Source organism: Peromyscus maniculatus, chromosome 14 (genome assembly GCF_049852395.1).
Source record: "Peromyscus maniculatus bairdii isolate BWxNUB_F1_BW_parent chromosome 14, HU_Pman_BW_mat_3.1, whole genome shotgun sequence".
Lineage (NCBI taxonomy): Eukaryota > Metazoa > Chordata > Mammalia > Rodentia > Cricetidae > Peromyscus > Peromyscus maniculatus.
In genome coordinates, this window is record NC_134865.1 from 15,749,358 (window position 1) to 15,767,301 (window position 17,944).

Below are 17,944 nucleotides of genomic sequence, written 5' to 3' on the forward strand. Positions count from 1 at the left end.
GTAAAAGCTTGATTATAGCCCCTGTCTGCTTACTGTGTAAAGGCTCTCCGGTTCCTCAAACTTCTACGGGCAATGTGGTGTTAATGGTGATTAATCATCGCGTAGCCCAATACAAAGACAAGACTATTTACTGAGGCTTCCTGCGGGTGCTTGCAGTTTTTCTGGGCCCTCGGGGCAAGGGAACTGGACGGCTCTCCCGGTGGCCCTGGGGGCCTCCCCGAGCCTGAGCTAGCCAGCAGCAAGCGGCTACCACGGCCCGACACGGGCCGACCCTCCCTCTCACCTGGCCCAAAGGACCGGGTGTCCTTTCTCCAGCACGGACACCTCCCCCGCACCCCATCCCTCCCGGTTCCTAAGGGCAGGGGGCGGGCCCGGCGCTAGGCCCCGCCCCCAGCCCCACCCGCGCGGCCGGCTCCTGGCGTGGCCTGGCGTGTGCGCCTGCGCGAGCCCCGGACTCGAAGCAGCCATGATGGTGGGTGTTCACGGCGGCGCCGAACCCGGGGCGCGCGGTGGGGGCGGCGGGCGCGGCGGGCGCGGCGGGCGCGGGGACGGCGCGGGCCGGGCGCTAATGTCTCTCTTTGTGTCTCCCCTTCCCCTTCCTCCCGCTCGGTGCGCCGGGCCCGCGGGCTCAGCAGGAAGGCCTGGATGACGGCCCCGACTTCCTCTCGGAGGAAGACCGCGGAGTAAGTTGTGCTTTCCGTTCGCGCAGGGGCCTCGGTCCCTTTCCCCGCCGCGGGGCCTTGAGGAGGGGGTCCCGGGCTGCGCTGCCGCCCGCCCGCCCGCCCCCGCGGCGTCGCCCCGCCGGCCTCCGCGGCGCGCGCCCCGCCCTTCTGCCCCGGGGTCGGGCGCTGCTTCTCGGTTCCCCGGGACCCCCGGCGGCTGCTTCCTCGCCCGGGGCGGGCGGTGCAGCCCGGGGCGGGCGGTGCAGCCCGGTGCTGAGCCTGCGCTTCCCAGGCCCCGCGCTGCAGGTGGGGTGGCCGAGGTGGAGGCCGGGCTGGAACGCCCCCATCCGCAGACGTTCCCGGTGGTGGTTACCGTCAGGATCCTTCCGTGGCTTTCTGGAATCCCCCGTTCCCCTTTTCTTTGCTGAATGGTATGGATTTAGTCTAAATTTACCCCTTTGTAATGATTTTTTTTTTCCTTCTTGCAGTCAGCAAATCTTAGCTCTGCCCTCACAGATTTTTTTTTGCAAAGAAACGGTAGCCCTCAGTTATCTCTACTTTTTCTAGTCTATCCCTCAGCCCCGATCCTTTTCGGGGTTCTCTGGATATTGTTTCCTTTCTCTGGCTTTATGGAGATACGGCTTACAAAATCATAATTTATATATTTAAAATGCACAGCGTGATATTTTGATGCATGTAGAGGTTGTGAAATGATTACCATTGTCAAGTTAAGTGGTGCACACCTCACCCCAGTACCAGTAGTCAGTTTCTTTTTGGTGAGAACTCTTGGTCCGCACTCAGCAAGTTTCAAGTACACATTTATTAATCACTGTACCTGTACATTAAGTATCCAGAGCTTAAAACTGAGTTTGTGTTCTTTGACTGCTCCCTCACCCTTTCCCCGTCTTTACTCTTTACAGTCCCCCTTGAAGCTGCCCCTAGTTTAAAGCTCTGATTTCCGCCTTCGTCTTTGAAGGATAGCAATGCATGTAGCGCCTGGTACAACTGCTGTATTGAAAACTACTGATACAGATGTACGATTGCCCCTAACTAAAGTTTCGATGCCACCATTTTACCATTTAGCAGCTCACACTTTATTTCTTAGGCTCCCCCACCTCCCCCAAACAGGATTTCTTCATTGTCCTGGCTGTCCTAGAACCCACTTTGTAAACCAAGCTGGCCTCAAACTCGGATCCACCTGCCTCTGCCTCTGATGTTGTGATGACTTGTGCAGCCACCACCCAGGGTTTGTTTTTTTTTTTTTTTTTTTTTGAGACAAATGTCCATGTAGCCCGGTTTAGCCTGGAACTTAAGGCATTTTTCCTGCCTCTGCCTCTGAAGTGTGGATTACGGGTACATGCCACCCAACCTAGTTTTTACTTCCGTTTTCCATTTTGCTTTTACTTATCCATCCTAGATGATGTGAGATACAGGTGTTGGTTAATGTTGTAGATGATAAAACATTGCAGTGTATTGCTAAGATTGCAGGATATTGATAAGAGGTTAGCTGGTCAAGGTGGCTCACACTTTTCATCCGAGCACTCTAGAAGGCAGGGGTGGGTGAAGCTCTTAATTAGAGTGCAGGCTGTTTTGGATAGCCAGTTCCAGGTAAGCAAGGACTCTCCCGGGGAAGAGAGGGGTGTCAGGATTTATTTTTAATTCTGTGCCTAGGTGCATCTGTGTGCAAGTGCTGTAGAGGCTGCAGGGGGTCAGGTCCTCTGAACCTGCAGGTCCTGGTGGTTGTGAGCAGTCTGATGTGGATGCTGGGAACCAAACTCAGGTACTCTGTAAGAGCAGTGTGCTCTGAACTACTGAAGTCATCTCAGCAGCTCCTGAAGCGCAGTCTTTAACATTTATTATCATGGAGGGGCACGCACTACGGCTGATCCCTTTTCTTTCTCCAAATAGTCCCTTTCTGCGTTAATGTCATACTTGTATTCCGATACAGAGAACAGCTTTGTAGGGCCAGCCCTCCCCTCCCACCTTGACGTGGGCTCTGGGATTGAACTAGGGCGTAAGGCTTGCACAGTGAGCACTTACTGAGCCATCTTGCAGGCCCAAGGTGGGGTTTTATAAAGATGTTTAATTTAATATAGACTTAAGCATGAGGGTTGAGAAAGAGCCACTCTCTCAGAAAGACAGGCATACCCAAGAGCAGGGGTGTGAGCTCTGAGGAGTCTCGAAAGGACTCCTAGTGTAGGCATACACTCATCGTGGGAGACTGCTTGAGAGTAGCAACCAGATGCTTTTGTGAACGATAAATCAAGTCCCTCCGTCTACATAGGAACATCATATGATTTCTGCTTTCTAAACTTAACTTCTAGTTAACTACAAAACAATGTTTACGTATAATATGTGTATATGTAATTCCTGGGTAAGACAGAATTAGGGTTTACTAATTGTATTTTGGGTTGTGTTTGTTTTGAGACAGGCTCTTACTTTGTAGCCCTGGCTGGCCTCTGTCTCCCCAGGACAGATTAAAGGCCTGTGCCCCTGCCTGGTGTGTTTTGGATTTTAAGGTAGGAAAGGGCCTGGATTTGTAAGTCAGTGATGAGTGTGGTTGCCTGGCATGGGTCAGACCTCCGTCCTCAATCCTTGGTACTGGAAAATAAAAGACAATGGGAGGAACTAGCAGTTATTGATGAAATGAGATTAGTTTTAGTTCAGCTAAACTGCTTTTCTAAAAGCTTGTAACTTTGTTTAGATTAAAAACTGTCTTTTGTGGTCTGCCATAAAAAGCAAACAGGATTTGTTCATCAAAAGTGTCAACTTTCTAAAAAATTGTTTTACATCAGTGACGTGGAATGTGTTTCTGATTTGTGTGGGTGGCTTTTTGCCTTTTTAAAATTTGTTTACAGAACTGAAAGTACTTAAGTGGTGTGTCCCAGAACTTGTCACATGTCACACAGCTAGAGAGGAAGCAAAGAGCACAGCTGGCCGGGCGGTCACTGGGGGACGTTTTTGGTGAAAAAATGTTGTTTTCAGTGGAGCAAATGTCGATTTACTAAGGAAAAGGGAGAGAGACTCCAGAGAGCGAGCGGGGTTCCACGGGGGAGTACCCTAGATGAAAACTGTAGTATGAAAGTGGAAAACAAATGCACAGACAGAACACAGGCTGGAGGTGTAGCTCTGTGGTGGCGCTTGCCCAGCGTGGTCATGTGACTGGGTTTGATCTCCCCTAAGAGGAAGGAGCCATCATGAGTTAGAAATTTTGGACTGCAAGGTGGTTCAGTGGGTTAAAGTACTTTCTACCAGGGCTGAAGATCTGAGCTCAGTGCCTCGGGTCCAGATGATGGGGGAGAGAAAACCAGTTCTCACGTGTTGTCCACTCTTGACCGCCACATGCATTCTGTGGCGTATCTGCCCCTGTCTTCACCACCACCACCACCACCACCGCCGCTGCACCGGCCAGCAAAGTAAATGTTTAAAAGAAGAAAGCCTCAGTCTCTAGAAAGAAATGTTTGAGGATGTAGTGATGGCTGTGTCCACCTGTCTAGCTCTTGCTTGCTCTTGGTGCTGTGGAACTGGAGAATCAGCCGTTACAGCCCAGCTTTGTATGAAGTGCTGTGCAGACTGTTTGGTCAGTGTCTGAAGTCTCCTTTCCTCTCTTCACATTTATTTATTTATTTAGAGTCTGTATGGCTGGGTGATGGTGGCACACACCTTTTGTCCCAGCACTTGGGAGGCAGAGGCAATTGGATCTCCTGAGTTCGAGGCCAGCTTGGTCTTTATAGTAAGTTCCAGGACAGCCAGAGCTACATAGAGAAACCCTGTCTCAAAAAAAGAAAAAAAAAATAGAGTGAGTGTGTATGTATGTGGGACACACATGCCACGGCATACATACGGGGGCCAGAGGATAATGTGGTCCCTGGGAATCAACCTTGGGTCATTAGGCTTGGTGGCAAGTACCTTAACCTGCTGAGCCATCATCCTGGCTCCTCTGAAGCCTTGACTCCTTCATAGTTGAGAAATTAAAACTCTTGAAGAACTTTGGGGCCACACAGCAGTGAGTCAAGTATTCTTGAAATACTTCTAGAGCAGGTTAATTGCAGTGCGTGCCTGTAACCCCAGCATTTGACAGGATTGCCTGCAGTTCTAGGGTAGATAGACTGTGTTACCTAGAAAGTGCTAGGACACCTAGACTACAAATCAAGTCCTTATCTCAACCTCTGACCAAGAAAATACAATACTTACAGCAGAGTCGCCCGGTGTCCAGATGTAGTAGTGCCTTCCTGAGGCACTCCAGAAATAGGGGCAGGAGGAGGACCAGTTCAAAGCCAGCCTGGGCTACAAAGCAAGATCCTGTTTCAAAAACAGACTTTGTCTGCCCAGACCAGAATTACTTGGGGTGTTTGAAAAGCAAAACAGAAAATCTGGGGTCCTTGCTCTCCTAACTAAATTGGGATCTCGTGGTTGGAAGGGACAACTATTTTTAAAGTTTATTTTAGGATTTATCTTACTGTTTATGTATGCATAGGTGTGCGCGTGCGTGCGTGCGTGCGTGCGTGCGTGCGTGCGTGTATGCGTAAGTTCTAGAGGAGGCCAAGAGAAAGCTTAGAATCCCCTGAAGCTGGAGTTAACAGGTGGTTGTGATTCGCCCATTTTGAGTGGTAGGAACCAAACTTGGGTCTTCTGGAAGAGCACCAACTCTCTGAACTCCTCGGCCACCCCTCCAGCCCAGTTCTGTCCTGGCTGTGGTCCTGGGGTTGGACTCAGGTCAGCAGCCTGTGCAGCACACCTGACTCCCTGAGCCACCTCTCTGGCTCCTAGCATTGAAGAAGCGGGTGCTTTGAACTCCTGGTCACTGAAGTTTGATGGCTGTTGCACATTTAGTTTGCTCTTTCCCCATTTTAGGGACAGAAATTGGCCTGTTTAAATGTCTCTGTCATTTCTGTCCTGATAGAAACAGATTCTAGTAGTCAGATCTTAAGGCCCTGCATTTTTTTCAGACTTTAGCTGTTCTCAGCCCCAGGGTCACAACCCCTTTGGGGGTGGAGTGACTCTTTCATAGGGGGTCTCCTCAGACCATCAGAAAATAGATATTTACATTACGATTCATAGCTGTAGCAAAAATACAGTTATGAAGTAGCTACTAAATAATTTTATGGTTGGGGTCACCACAACATGAAGAGCTGTATTGAAGGGCCGCAGCATTAGAGAGGTTGAGAACCATTTAATGGGATAAATCCACAGAGTCTTTTTAATGATCAAAGGAATTTATTTGGGGTTAAACTCACAACCATGGGAGATTTATTGTAGGGTCTGGGGAAGCTGAACTGTGTCGCACGCTGAACGGCTGGGTCCAAGATCTCAGCATCCAGAACCACCAGGTAGCCAAGGTCCAGCATACACCAGGTCTTAAGGGTCCCTGGTGGCCACGCCCAGAGGCCAGTACCTCCAGGTCATAGGCAGGTGTAACAGCCAGCTGCCTCACTAGGGGCAGTGCTTCAGGGCATGGCTCAAACTGCTGTCCACTACAACCATTGCTTTAGATTGTTTTGCTCAGCCTTTAAAAAAGGGCATCTCTCTTTTTCTTTCACACTTGTTTTTTGTTTGTTTGAGGGGCGCACATGTAGGGCGAAGGACAGAGTTGGTTCTCCCCTTCACCATGTGGGATCCGAGGTCGTCGGCTCCTTGACCCACTGACCCATTCACCAGCCCTTCTTTATTTTATTTTATTTAAAAATTTTTGTTTTTTTTCCTTTTTGTTTTTCGAGATGGGGTTTCTCTGTATAACAGTCCTAGCAGTCCAGGAACTTGCTCTGTAGACCATGCTGGGTTCGAAGTCACAGAGATCCATTTCCCTCTGCCTCCCAAGTGCTGGCATTAAAGGTGTGTGAACCTCCACTCACCTCCACTCCCGGCTCATCATGGTATTTTTATCGAGACAGGCTCTTATGACAGGAAGAACTAAAGAATAAAATAGTATTAGCTGGATATGGTGATACACAGCCATAATCCCTGCTCTTGGGAGAACTGAGGCAGAGCGATGGCCAATTTGAGGTCAACCTGGCCTAGATCGTGTTTCTCTACCCCCAAAAAGTTAAAACCGAAACAAAGCTGACAGTATTGGGAGCTGCTGGCTGGGCTTTGTTTTCTTCAGAAGCCACATGCAGAGAAATGAGCAGTCAGTCCCATAGTAGTAAACAAACCAGTCCTTTGAACTGGACTCGCTCGCTTTTGATGTACAGTGCGTGTGTCGGAGTGAGTGATGCTCTGATTCTGTAGCATGTAGAGAATCCTCTTTCAGTTCTAAATGGTATGCTGTCTTAAAAAATGACTTTAGGAGCCGGGCGGTGGTGGCGCACGCCTTTAATCCCAGCACTCGGGAGGCAGAGGCAGGCGGATCTCTGTGAGTTCGAGGCCAGCCTGGGCTACCAAGTGAGTTCCAGGAAAGGCGCAAAGCTACACAGAGAAACCCTGTCTCGAAAAACCAAAAAAAAAAAAAAAAAAAAAAAAAGCCGGGCGGTGGTGGCGCACGCCTTTAATCCCAGCACTCGGGAGGCAGAGCCAGGCGGATCTCTGTGAGTTCGAGGCCAGCCTGGGCTACCAAGTGAGCTCCAGGAAAGGCGCAAAGCTACACAGAGAAACACTGTCTCGAAAAACCAAAAAAAAAAAAAAAAAAATGACTTTAGGTGGGGTGGCTGCCTCTTCTGGACTCTTGGTCCAGCTGCTCCTCTGTTCTTATCTTAGTGGAATCATTTTCCAGTTGTGCAAAGAACCTCTGAATCATACATAGATTTCATCCTCATATCAGAACAGTCACTGAGGCCAATTTAATTTCACCTTGGAATACTTGCTCTTTCTTTGTAAAAAATTTACAACTTTTTTTTGAGGGGCGGGTGTTTCGAGACAGGGTTTCTCTGTGTAGTTTTGGAGCCTGTCCTGAATCTCACTCTGTAGACCAGGCTGGCCTCGAACTCAGAACTCACAGAGATCCGCCTGCCTCTGCCTCCTGAGTGCTGGGATTAAAGGCGTGCGCCACCGCCGCTGCCCAGCTAAAATATTACAACTTTTATCTGTTGTGACTGGAAGTGTGGAGGTCAGAGGACAGCATTATGAAGTTGCTTCTTTTTTGCACCTTTACATGGGCTCCAGGGGTAGGTCATCAGGCTCACATGGTCAGTCATGTTCTAGTTTGCTTTCTGTTGTGATGAAACACAGGCCAGAGCCGTGCTGGGAGGAAAGGGTGTATTTGGCTCACAGGTTATATAATCCAGTGATATAACTATATATAAGCCGGGGCAGGAGCTGACAGACAGACAGACAGACACATGGAGGAATGCTGCTCCCTGGCTTGCTCAGCGACAGCCCAGGCTCACCTGAGTGGAATAGTGCTGAGCGGGTCTGAGTGTGTTAAGTGGCAGGTGCCTTCAACCACTGAGGCAGCTCATTGGCCCTGCCCTGCTTTTTTTTTTTTTTTTTTTTTTTTTCCCAAGGCTTTGGTGTTTTTCTGGATTGTAGCAACATCCATTATTGGTCTTTTATCCTTCTGTTTTCTCTGTACCCTTTTTGTTTACTTAACACTTTATGATTAAAGTTATTAAATCATTTCTCTTCCCAGGAGTACTTCCTTGTGCTCCATTTCTTTTCAAGTAAGGTCCGAACTTCTTACGCTGTATTCATCACTGGACCACCCTTTGTGGCTGGCTGTTCCATGCCACTCCCACCCCACTGTGCTCGTGGGGTGTTCCTCACACACCTTGTCCTTGACTGTCGTTTTTTGTTTGTGTGCTTTTGAGACAGGATTTCTCTGTGTAGTCCTGGCTGTCCTGGAACTTGTTCTGTAGCCCAGGCTGGCCTTGAACTCAGAGGTCCACCTGCCTCTGCCTCCCGAGTGCTAGGGGCCTGCACCACCATGCCTGGTGTGGAAATTGTACTTTTAAAGATACTTGCATTATCTTTGCGCCTGTATGGTATTGACACATTTACATAGATTGAGAAGGACTAGACATCTGGTTATGATCTCGCACAGCCAGTAGGAGCTGTGGTCAGACACAGACTATTCAGCTCTGGGGTCTGGACTCCTCTTGGTTGTCACCAAAGTGAGCTGACTCCTGAATGTTGATCTGGGATTTTGTAGGTACAAGAAAGGGGAGGATTGCTGGTAGAAAGGGTAGTATGCGGCTCTCCTTTGGTTCTCCTTGGAGTGCCTGACCTGACCGAGGCAGAGGATGCAAAGGTAGCTGTGGCTGAAGACTGAATCTAAAGTCCATCATGACAAGAGCTGCAGGCGCTGGGAGTGCTGAGGCCCTAAGCTAGAAAGTGCGTGTGTTCAGACACTAACAGCGTTGCATCGCACTCTTCACGTGGAGAGTGCAATGCTGCTTCCTTCCAGAAGAGCAAAGAAAGCAGTTACTAGGCAGCTGGAGCACAGCAGCTGAGGTGTGAGAAGGCGGAGCTAAAGCTGTGAAAGAGTCCTGGGGTGGAGAAGCCAAGGAGCGCCAGGCAAGAGTTACTTTGGTTATCTTAGCTACATGCTTATATGTATGTCTGTGTATAGGTATGTGTGCATGAGTTCAGAGGTTATAAGAGGACACTAGATCCCCTGGAGCTAGAGGGGAGGCAGTTGTGAGCCCCTTGACCTGTGTGCTGAGAACTGGACTTGGGTCTTTTGCAAGAGCAGTTGAATGCTCTTAACTACTGAGAGTCTCTCCAGCCCTATTTTTATTTGTTTTAAAAGCACTTTATGAGCCGGGCGGTGGTGGCGCACGCCTTTAATCCCAGCACTCGGGAGGCAGAGCCAGGCGGATCTCTGTGAGTTCGAGGCCAGCCTGGACTACCAAGTGAGTTCCAGGAAAGGCGCAAAGCTACACAGAGAAACCCTGTCTCGGAAAAAAAAAAAAAATAAAATAAAAATAAAAAAATAAAAAAAATAAAAGCACTTTATTTCTGTAAGAGTTAAACATATGTAACTGAAATTAGCATGCATTCTAGATTCTGTTCTATGCATGCATTTGGCTGAAACTCAACTTGGAATAACTATGATGCTCATTTATACCAACAAAATGCTGATAACTTGATCTGGTTATTAAAAATTATAGATTCAGCTATATGAACGTAATATAGAGGGAAATAATGGTCAGATTTATGCACAAAAATACATGAAAAAATAAGATTTTTATTAGCATACATAATAGGTTTCATTATGGCATTGTTCTTTTTTATTTTATTTACTTAGTTTTTTGGGTTTTTTTATGTGCATTGGGTGTCAGATTCCCTGGAACTAGAGTTACGGACAGTTGTGAGCTGCCATGTGAAGGCTGGGAATTGAACCTGGGTCCTCTGTAAGAGTAACCAGTGCTCTTAACTGCTGAGCTATCTCTCCAGACCCTTCTTTTGTTTATTTATCTATTTATTTCTTTATTTGTCTTTTTTTTTTTTTTTTTTTTTTTTTTTAGACAGAGTTGCTCTGTGTAGCCCTGGCTGTCCTGGAACTCACTCTGTAGACCAGGCTGTCCTCAAACTCAGAAATCTGCCTCCTGAGTGCTGGGATTAAAAGTGTGTGCCACCATGCCTGGCCCTTCTTTCTTTTTTAAAAAAGAGATTACATGTATTTATTTTCTGTGTAAGGGAAGAAAGCACACTCACACCATAGTGTACATGTAGAAATAGAGAACAACTTGAAGCAGCCAGTTTTCTTCATGTAGGTTCTGGGGACCAAACTCAGATCATCAGGCTTGGTGGCAAGTGCCCCACATTATAACATTTTGATACGTATATGTAGTGTATTTTGAGCATATTTACCATCCATCACTCTCTCGTAACCCTACTCACTCCCATGATCCCCTTCCTCTACCCCACTAGCCCCTCCCCTCTACTTTTATGTACAAGGCGATTTCTATTTTATTTATTTATTTTTTATTTTTACTTTATTTTTATATGCATTGGTCTGAAGGTGTCAGATCCTGGAGATCTGAACTTACAGACAGTTGTGAGCTGCCATGTGGGTGCTGGGAATTGAACCCGGGTTCTCTGGAAGAGCAGCCAGTGCTCTTAACCATTGAGCCAGCTCTCCAGCCCCTATTTTGGGTTTTTTGAGACAGAGTCTGTCTTTGTAGCTTTGGCTGGCCTAGAACTTGCAATGTAGACCAGGCTGGCATCAGACTTACAGAGATCCACCTCCTGGTTGCTAGAATTAAAGGCATGTGCCACCACACCCCACTTAGTTTAATTTTTAAAGGATTTCACTTATTTATCTATTTTTTTGTTTTCAAGACAGAGTTTCTTTGTATAGCCTTGGCTATCTTAGAATTAGCTCTGTAGTCCAGGCTGGCCTGGAACTCACAGAGATCCACCTGCCTCTGCCTCCCAAGTGCAGTGAGCCAGGGGGTAGTGGGTTAGAGTCAGGTGAGAGTTTAGAGGTCCTGGTGGGCCACTGTAAGGACGTGGGCTTCTCCAAGCCAGCGGGAACCCTTTTGAACACAGGAATGATGTCTAGTGTAAGGAGGTTGTAGTGGTGGGTCTGTAAGGAAGAGATTGCAGAAGGACAGTGCAGAAGCAAGAAGCGAGCAGGAGATGGCAATAGTTGGTTATTTTCCCTTCTTTCTCATGCACCTCTATACGTTTGCTGTTCTTTTCTAGCAGAAGAAAGTGGTTGGATTTTGTATGTTTATTTATCCTGTGTGTGCACACGTGTACGACAACCTGCTGACGCCCTCCTTCCACTCTGTGAGTTCCAGGGTCAGACTCAGGCTGTCGGGCTGAACAACTCGACCCACTGAACCGTCTCAGGAGCCTGTGAATAGCTTTTTGTCTAAGCAGTTATAAGTGGAGAATTAGCCAGCCAGCAACTGGCCAGCATCTTTTTCATGTTCTGGTGCTTTGAGGCAGGGTCTTACGTAGCACAGGCTGGCCTCAGCTTCCTATTTAGATAAGGGTGACCTTGAGCTTGTGATACTCAGGACTCCACCTTCCAAGAGCTGAGACTGCACCACCACACCTGGTTTAGGGTCTTTAAATGATTGATTAATCAGTATTGTAACGTGTGTGTGTGTGTGTGTGTGTGTGTGTGTGTGTGTGTGTGTGTTATCAGTGGTTGTTAGCCAGCATGTGGGTGCTATAAATCAAATCCCTGTCCTGTCCTCTGGAAGAACAGCAGTTACTCTTAAGTGGCTGAACCACCTCTCCAGCCTAAGGTCTCTCAGTTCTTACTTATTTGTATGTACTTTCCGAGACAGAGTTGGCTCTGTAGACCAGGCTGGAATTCCCAGAGACTGCCTGGCTCTGCCTCTAGTGCTCGAATTAAGGTCCACCTCCCTGGACCTTAGATTATTTTTAACGATACTATATCTTTGTTGCTGAATACACATGTTGTGTCCTTGTCTTTCTTACGAACAACAACACAAATGTTTAACTTATTTAAGTCTCCAGCTAAAAAAAGTACAAAGTTTATTGGTCCAAATAAAGATTAAACCAGTTAAAGTCTAATTAGAAAGTTCTTCAAACTGAACTCACTAGTTGTAAAAATTTAATTGAATGCTGGTGATCACAGTTTGTCTGCATTAAGTCTTGCCCTTAATAAAACCTTCTGAAGTTACTTTTTTTTTTCCAGAATGGAAAAGAGTTTACCTGGGAAATCTTTATAATTTATGTAATTGACATTAAATTTACAATATAATGTCTTATGAAATCTAAGTGAAGGTGATTGAAATTTTTTTCAGTGTAATACAAAAAAAACGATAATATAGTTAAAATACAGTTTTGTCATTAATTGAAAGATTTATTTCAGTATATCAAAATACAAAAATATACACTGGGTAGTGATGGTGCATGCCTTTAATCCTAGTACTCAGGAGGCAGAAGGAAGTGGATCTCTGAGTTCGAGGCCAGTCTGGTCTATGCAGAGAATCCCTATTTCAAAAACTAGGGGAAAAAAAAATCCATTGAAGCAGTTAGTTTAGCAAATTAGCTTTCAGTGAAACTTTGTGCTGATGTGGGAGTGATTTCATTTTATAATACACTGCCACCTGAGATCAGGAAGCAGGGGGAGTTTCATTTTAGAGACTGGCTTTTCCATTATAGATCTTGGTAATTATTAACAGGACTTGAAAAAAAGTCTTACGTATGTGAAGTGCAACTTACTGTCAAGCGAAATAATCCTTTATGTCTACTTTTCTATGTGCTCAGGTCCTAGGAAGTAATTGTTGGGGTGTGAAGTGGATGTAGAAACCGACTATAGGGAGAATCAGAAGGACTCTGGTTGATATTTGTATTGATGATGACAGAAATGAAAGAAATCAGGTGTGAGGAGTGTTCCATTTGTATCATGAAGAGCTGAAAGGAGATTGGTTCGTTCTCCCCCCACCCCCCACCTCCTTTTGGTTTTTTGAGACAGGGTTTCTCTGTGTAGCCCTGGACCAGAGGCTGGCTCTGAACTCAGAGATTCACCTGCCTCAGAGATTCACCTGCCTCTGCCTCCTAAGTGCTGGAATTAAAGGTGTACTCCACCCAATTGGTATATACTTTCTTTTCCCTTTTTCTCCTTTTCTTTTTTCTCAGTTTTTTCTTTTTACAGTTTCTCTCTGTAGCTTTGCACCTTTCCTGGAACTCATTCTGTAGCCCAGGTTGTCCTCAAACTCACAGAGATCCGCCTGCCTTTGCCTCCCAAGTGCTGGGATTAAAGGCATGCGCCACCACTGCCTGGCGGTATGTACTTTCTACGATCAACTCTAGAACTAGGTTTTGTTTTAGGAATGGGTAGTGAACTCTGCTTTTAAGATGAAAAAGACATGGTGGGTTGACTTAATCACTAGTAAGGCATTAGTACGTATAATATGCTTTAGTAAGGGGTACAAGAGAGAAGTCACAGAACAGTTAGGGATTAAGAACTAGGGCTGGGGATGACTCACTGGATGAAATGCTTGCTGTATAAGCGTGAGGATCTCGGTTCTGATCCCCAGAGCCTGCTGATAAAAGCAGGTTGGACATGGCAGTATATGTTTGTGACTCAGCATTGGGGAGGTGGACACAGGCAGATCCCAGGAAGTGGTTGACCATCCAGGCTAGCTGAAACTGCCAGCTTCAGGTTTGAGATGCTGTCGCAAAAAGTATGACGAGCGGGGCATGGTGTCATACTCCTTTAACCCTAGTCTTGGGAGGGAGAGGGCAGCCTGATCTACATTGTAAGATCCAGTGTAGCCAGGGCTACACAGTGATACCTTATCTCATGCAAAACAAAATATGGTGGAGAGTGACAGAGGATGACACTTGACATTTGCCCTTCACAACACAAGCATTACCCTACATCTGCATAAGCCACACTCAAGAACTAACAGCAGGAGAGTTAAGTTTGTTAAAGGGGCACAAAGGGACCCGTGGACGTGATAGAGATGTCCATTATCTCAGTTTGGCACTTGCAACATGTGTGTTTGTTAAGACTTCAAATTAATTTTGACTTGCATATTATATGTAAATTGTATTTAAAAATTTGAGTCAGGTGGTGGTGGTGGTGGTGGTGGTGGTGGTGGTGGTGGTGGTGGTGGTGGTGGTGGTGGTGGTGGTGCAGGTGCAGCACACCTTTAATCCCAGCACTGGGAAGGCAGAGGCAGGCAGATCTCTGTGCGTTCATGCCAGCTTGGTCTACAGAGTGAGTTCCAGGACAGCCAAAACTACACAGAGAAACCCAGTCTTGAAAGAAAAAAAAAAAAGAATCATGGACCAAATCATCATTTATCAACCTGTGGTTTGCGACCCTTTGGGGGTCAAGTGACCCTTTCACAGGGGTGGCCTAGGACCATTGGAAAGCACAGATATTTACATTATGATTCATAGCAGCAGCAAATTACAGTTATGATGTAGCAACAAAATACTTTTATGGTTGGGGTCACAGCAAGAGGAGCTGTGTTAAAGGGTCGCAGCATCAGGAAGGTTGAGAACCACTGCTCTAGATAAAAGTGTGCATTGTGTGATAAACAGGTATTTATAGAGATAGAATCAGAAACAACAAATGCTAGCTGAGCATGGTGGTGAATTGTATAATTCCATCGTACCTGTAAATGCCAGCACTCAGGAGCCCTTGAATTCAAGGTCAGCCTGGACTATAAAGTGAAACCTTGTCTCAGAACAAACAAGGAAAACCCAAGAGTTGTGGTATTGATAAAGGGGGAGGGCATCGTGTTTGGTATAGAAAGAAGGGGAAGGGAAAGAAAAAAATTGCTTTAATAATCTAGAGTAATCTTTGTTTTCTGGGGCAGGGTCTGGCACGTAGCTCAGGCTGGCCCATTGCTCAGTGTGTAACCTAAGCTGGCCCCAAACTCACTGCTGTTGTACCTTCTGCTTGTGGGATTACAGATGTTTACCACCACATCTGGTCAGGTTGATTCTTATCAGTTGTGTTTGGGAAATGCTAATCTAGGCAGTGCATACACGACAGATGAGGAAATGGGAGCTGGGGTGTAGCTTAGCAGTCGAGCACATGCTTGCCATGTGCAAGATCAACCCTAACACTACCCCACTCACCCCCAGCTTGTGCTTGCTTGTGCCAGTGTGTGCATGCCAAAAACAAAAAAGGTACAAAATAGAAAATGTAAAGTTATTCCAAAAACTGTATGATTGATGTACTAGTTTCTCTGGGTGTTGCAGTGAATTAGCACAAATGGGTTAGAATAACAGCAATTAATTCTCATAATTCTGCAAGTTAGAAATCAGCATTAGGGCTGGAGAGTTGGCTCAGTGGTTAAGAGCACTGACTGCCCTTCCAGAGGTCCTGAGTTCAATTCCCAGCAAACCACATGGTGACTCACAGCCACCTGGAATGAGATCTGGTGCCCTCTTCTGGCCTGTAGTTATACATGCTATATACATAATAAATAAATAAGTCTTTAAAAAAATCCTTAAAAAAAAAGAATCTAAGCATTACATTTAAAAAAGTAAAGGAAAAAGAAAGAAAAAGAAATCAGCATTAGGAGCTGAGAGATGACTCAGCAGCTAAGAACAGTGGCTGCTCTTCCAGAGGTCCTGAGTTCAATTCCCAGCACCCACATGGTGGCTCACAACCATCGGTAATAAGATCTGGTGCCCTCTTCTGGCCTGCAGGGATATGTGCAGAGCACTCATACATTACATAAAACATATAAATAAAATAGTCAGCATTAATTATGCTGGTATCAGGTATCGTCCCTCCAGAGTCCTGTGGGGTCTTGTCCTTTCTCTTTCAGCTTGGAAGCAGCAGCAGCAGTCCTCACTGGTGGCTGTGGTGCTCCGATCTGTGCAGTCGTATACCTTCTCTCAGTTGAACTAGTTGGTCCTGTTTGGAGACAGTATCTCAGTGTAGTCCTGGCTGGCTTGAAACTTGCTCTGTAGATCAGGCTGCCTCTAATTTACAGAGCTCCACCCACTTCTGCCTCCAGAGTGCTGGGCCCACCCAGCCTGGTTTGGTCTTAAAGTTTTAAGGTATACCTAGATGAGCTAGGATAATCGCATCTCAGAACTCTAAATTGAATCAAATGTGCAAAGGCCTCTTGGCTACATAAGGCCCATTCACAGATTGCAGGTTTAGATGGAGATACTTTTAGGAGCCATTAGCCAGCCTGCCACAGTAATTATTTTAAAAGTGCCTTGTACATTAGTTAAAAAACAAACTATAAAGTAAAAAGATTCCTTAATTTTTTTTTTTTGGTTTTTTGAGACAGGGTTTCTCTGTGTAGTTTTGGTGCCTGTCCTGGAACTCACTCTGTAGATCAGGCTGGCCTTGAACTCACAGAGATCTGCCTGCCTCTGCCTCCCGAGTGCTGGGATTAAAGTCATGGGCCACCACCACCTGGCAATTCCTTATATTTTTGATGGTGGAGGTTAAGATGGGGTCTAGCTGTGTAGTCCAAACTGGTCTTGTGTTTATCATTCTGCCTCAGCCTCCTGAGTGCTGGGACCATAGGAGAGAGAGTTCATACCCTGATCTCTCTGTTTCGGTTTTGTTTTGTCTTGTTGTGAAGAAGAATGGAATTACATAAAAGTACACAGGGCCAGGTTTCCTGATACATGCCTTTAATTCCCACCCTCAGAAGGCAGAGACAGGAGGATCACAAGTTTGAGGCCAACCTATCTGTCTTAAAAAGAAAAGGGGACTGTAAAGATGGCTCGTCGGTTAAGTCCACTGACTGCTCTTGTGCAGGACCCTAGTTCAGTTCCCAGCACCCACGTGGCAGTTCCAGGGGATCCTACACCCTCTTCTGACCCTCAGGGGCCCCTTCATGCACACGATGCACATACGCACGCTCAAGCACACACACATGCACATAAACTAGAAACTTTCTTTACACTGTGCTTTCTCTTTTAGCTTAAAGCAATCAATGTAGATCTTCAGAGCGACGCCGCCCTGCAAGTGGACATTTCGGATGCTCTCAGTGAACGGGATAAAGTCAAATTCACTGTTCACACCAAGGTAAAGTGGAGCTTTGTATTTGGTGTTCTTTTAGAAATGCTGACACTTGTGTAACGTGTTGATTGGTTTTGATTCAGTTGATTCCAAACTTAACTTTTGAATGTATTGGAAAGAGGCATAGATCTTTTTTTTTTTTTTGGTTTTTCGAGACAGGGTTTCTCTTGTGTAGCTTTGCGCCTCTCCTGGAACTCACTTGATAGACCAGGCTGGCCTCGAACTCACAGAGATCCGCCTGGCTCAAGAGGCATAGATCTTAATTGACTGATTCTTTAACAAACAAGTTTAGGGAAGTTACTTTTTGTTTGTTTGTTTGGCCTTTCTCTCTTTCTTTCTTTCTTTCTTTCTTTCTTTCTTTCTTTCTTTCTTTCTTTCTTTCTTTCTTTCTTTCTTTCTTTCTTTCTTTCTTTCTTCCTTCCTTCCTTCCTTCCTTCCTTCCTTCCTTCCTTCCTTCCTTCCTTCCTTCCTTCCTTCCCTCTCTCTCTCTCTCTCTTTCTTTCTTTCTTTCTTTCTTTCTTTCTTTTTTTTTTTTAAAATATGTAGTTCTTCCTGTCTGGGAACTGACTATGTAGACTAGGCTGGAGAAGTTAATTATGATTTTAGGAGTTAACACAGAACCTACATATAATTTTAATTTCTAGGTTTGTGTGTGAGTGAGTATGTGTGTATGTGTGTCTGTGTCTGTCTGTCTATCTCACTACGTAGCTCTGGCTGGCCTGGAACTCACTTTGTAGACCAGGCTGGCCTCAGCTCCCCGAGATCTGCCTGTCTGTGTGAGTGCCACTACACCAGCCAATAGTATAACCTGAAGTGATGATAGCAATACAATAAATAGGCGCCTCTTGAGTTTTTTTTCAAAGATCCGAGGATAATTTTACTTTTATTCAGGAAAATTGCTGTCTTT

The 17,944-nt window shown here is 46.0% G+C and overlaps 1 protein-coding gene across 3 annotated transcripts in view; it reads left to right on the plus strand.

Moving 5' to 3' along the window:
- Positions 1–414: 414 nt before the first annotated feature.
- Positions 415–17,944, plus strand: part of Snx6 (sorting nexin 6) — a 40,749-nt gene continuing 23,219 nt past the window's right edge. The window contains exons 1-3 of one of the 3 annotated variants that reach the window (XM_076550663.1): positions 415–472; positions 636–683; positions 16,939–17,043. In XM_076550663.1, coding sequence (XP_076406778.1) covers positions 467–472; positions 636–683; positions 16,939–17,043 — 159 coding nt within the window. In that variant the 5' untranslated portion in view covers positions 415–466. Of the gene's footprint in view, positions 473–632; positions 684–1,074; positions 1,094–16,938; positions 17,044–17,944 lie in introns of those variants that run through there. The other 2 variants (XM_076550662.1, XM_015989271.3) reach the window with 2 other exon arrangements.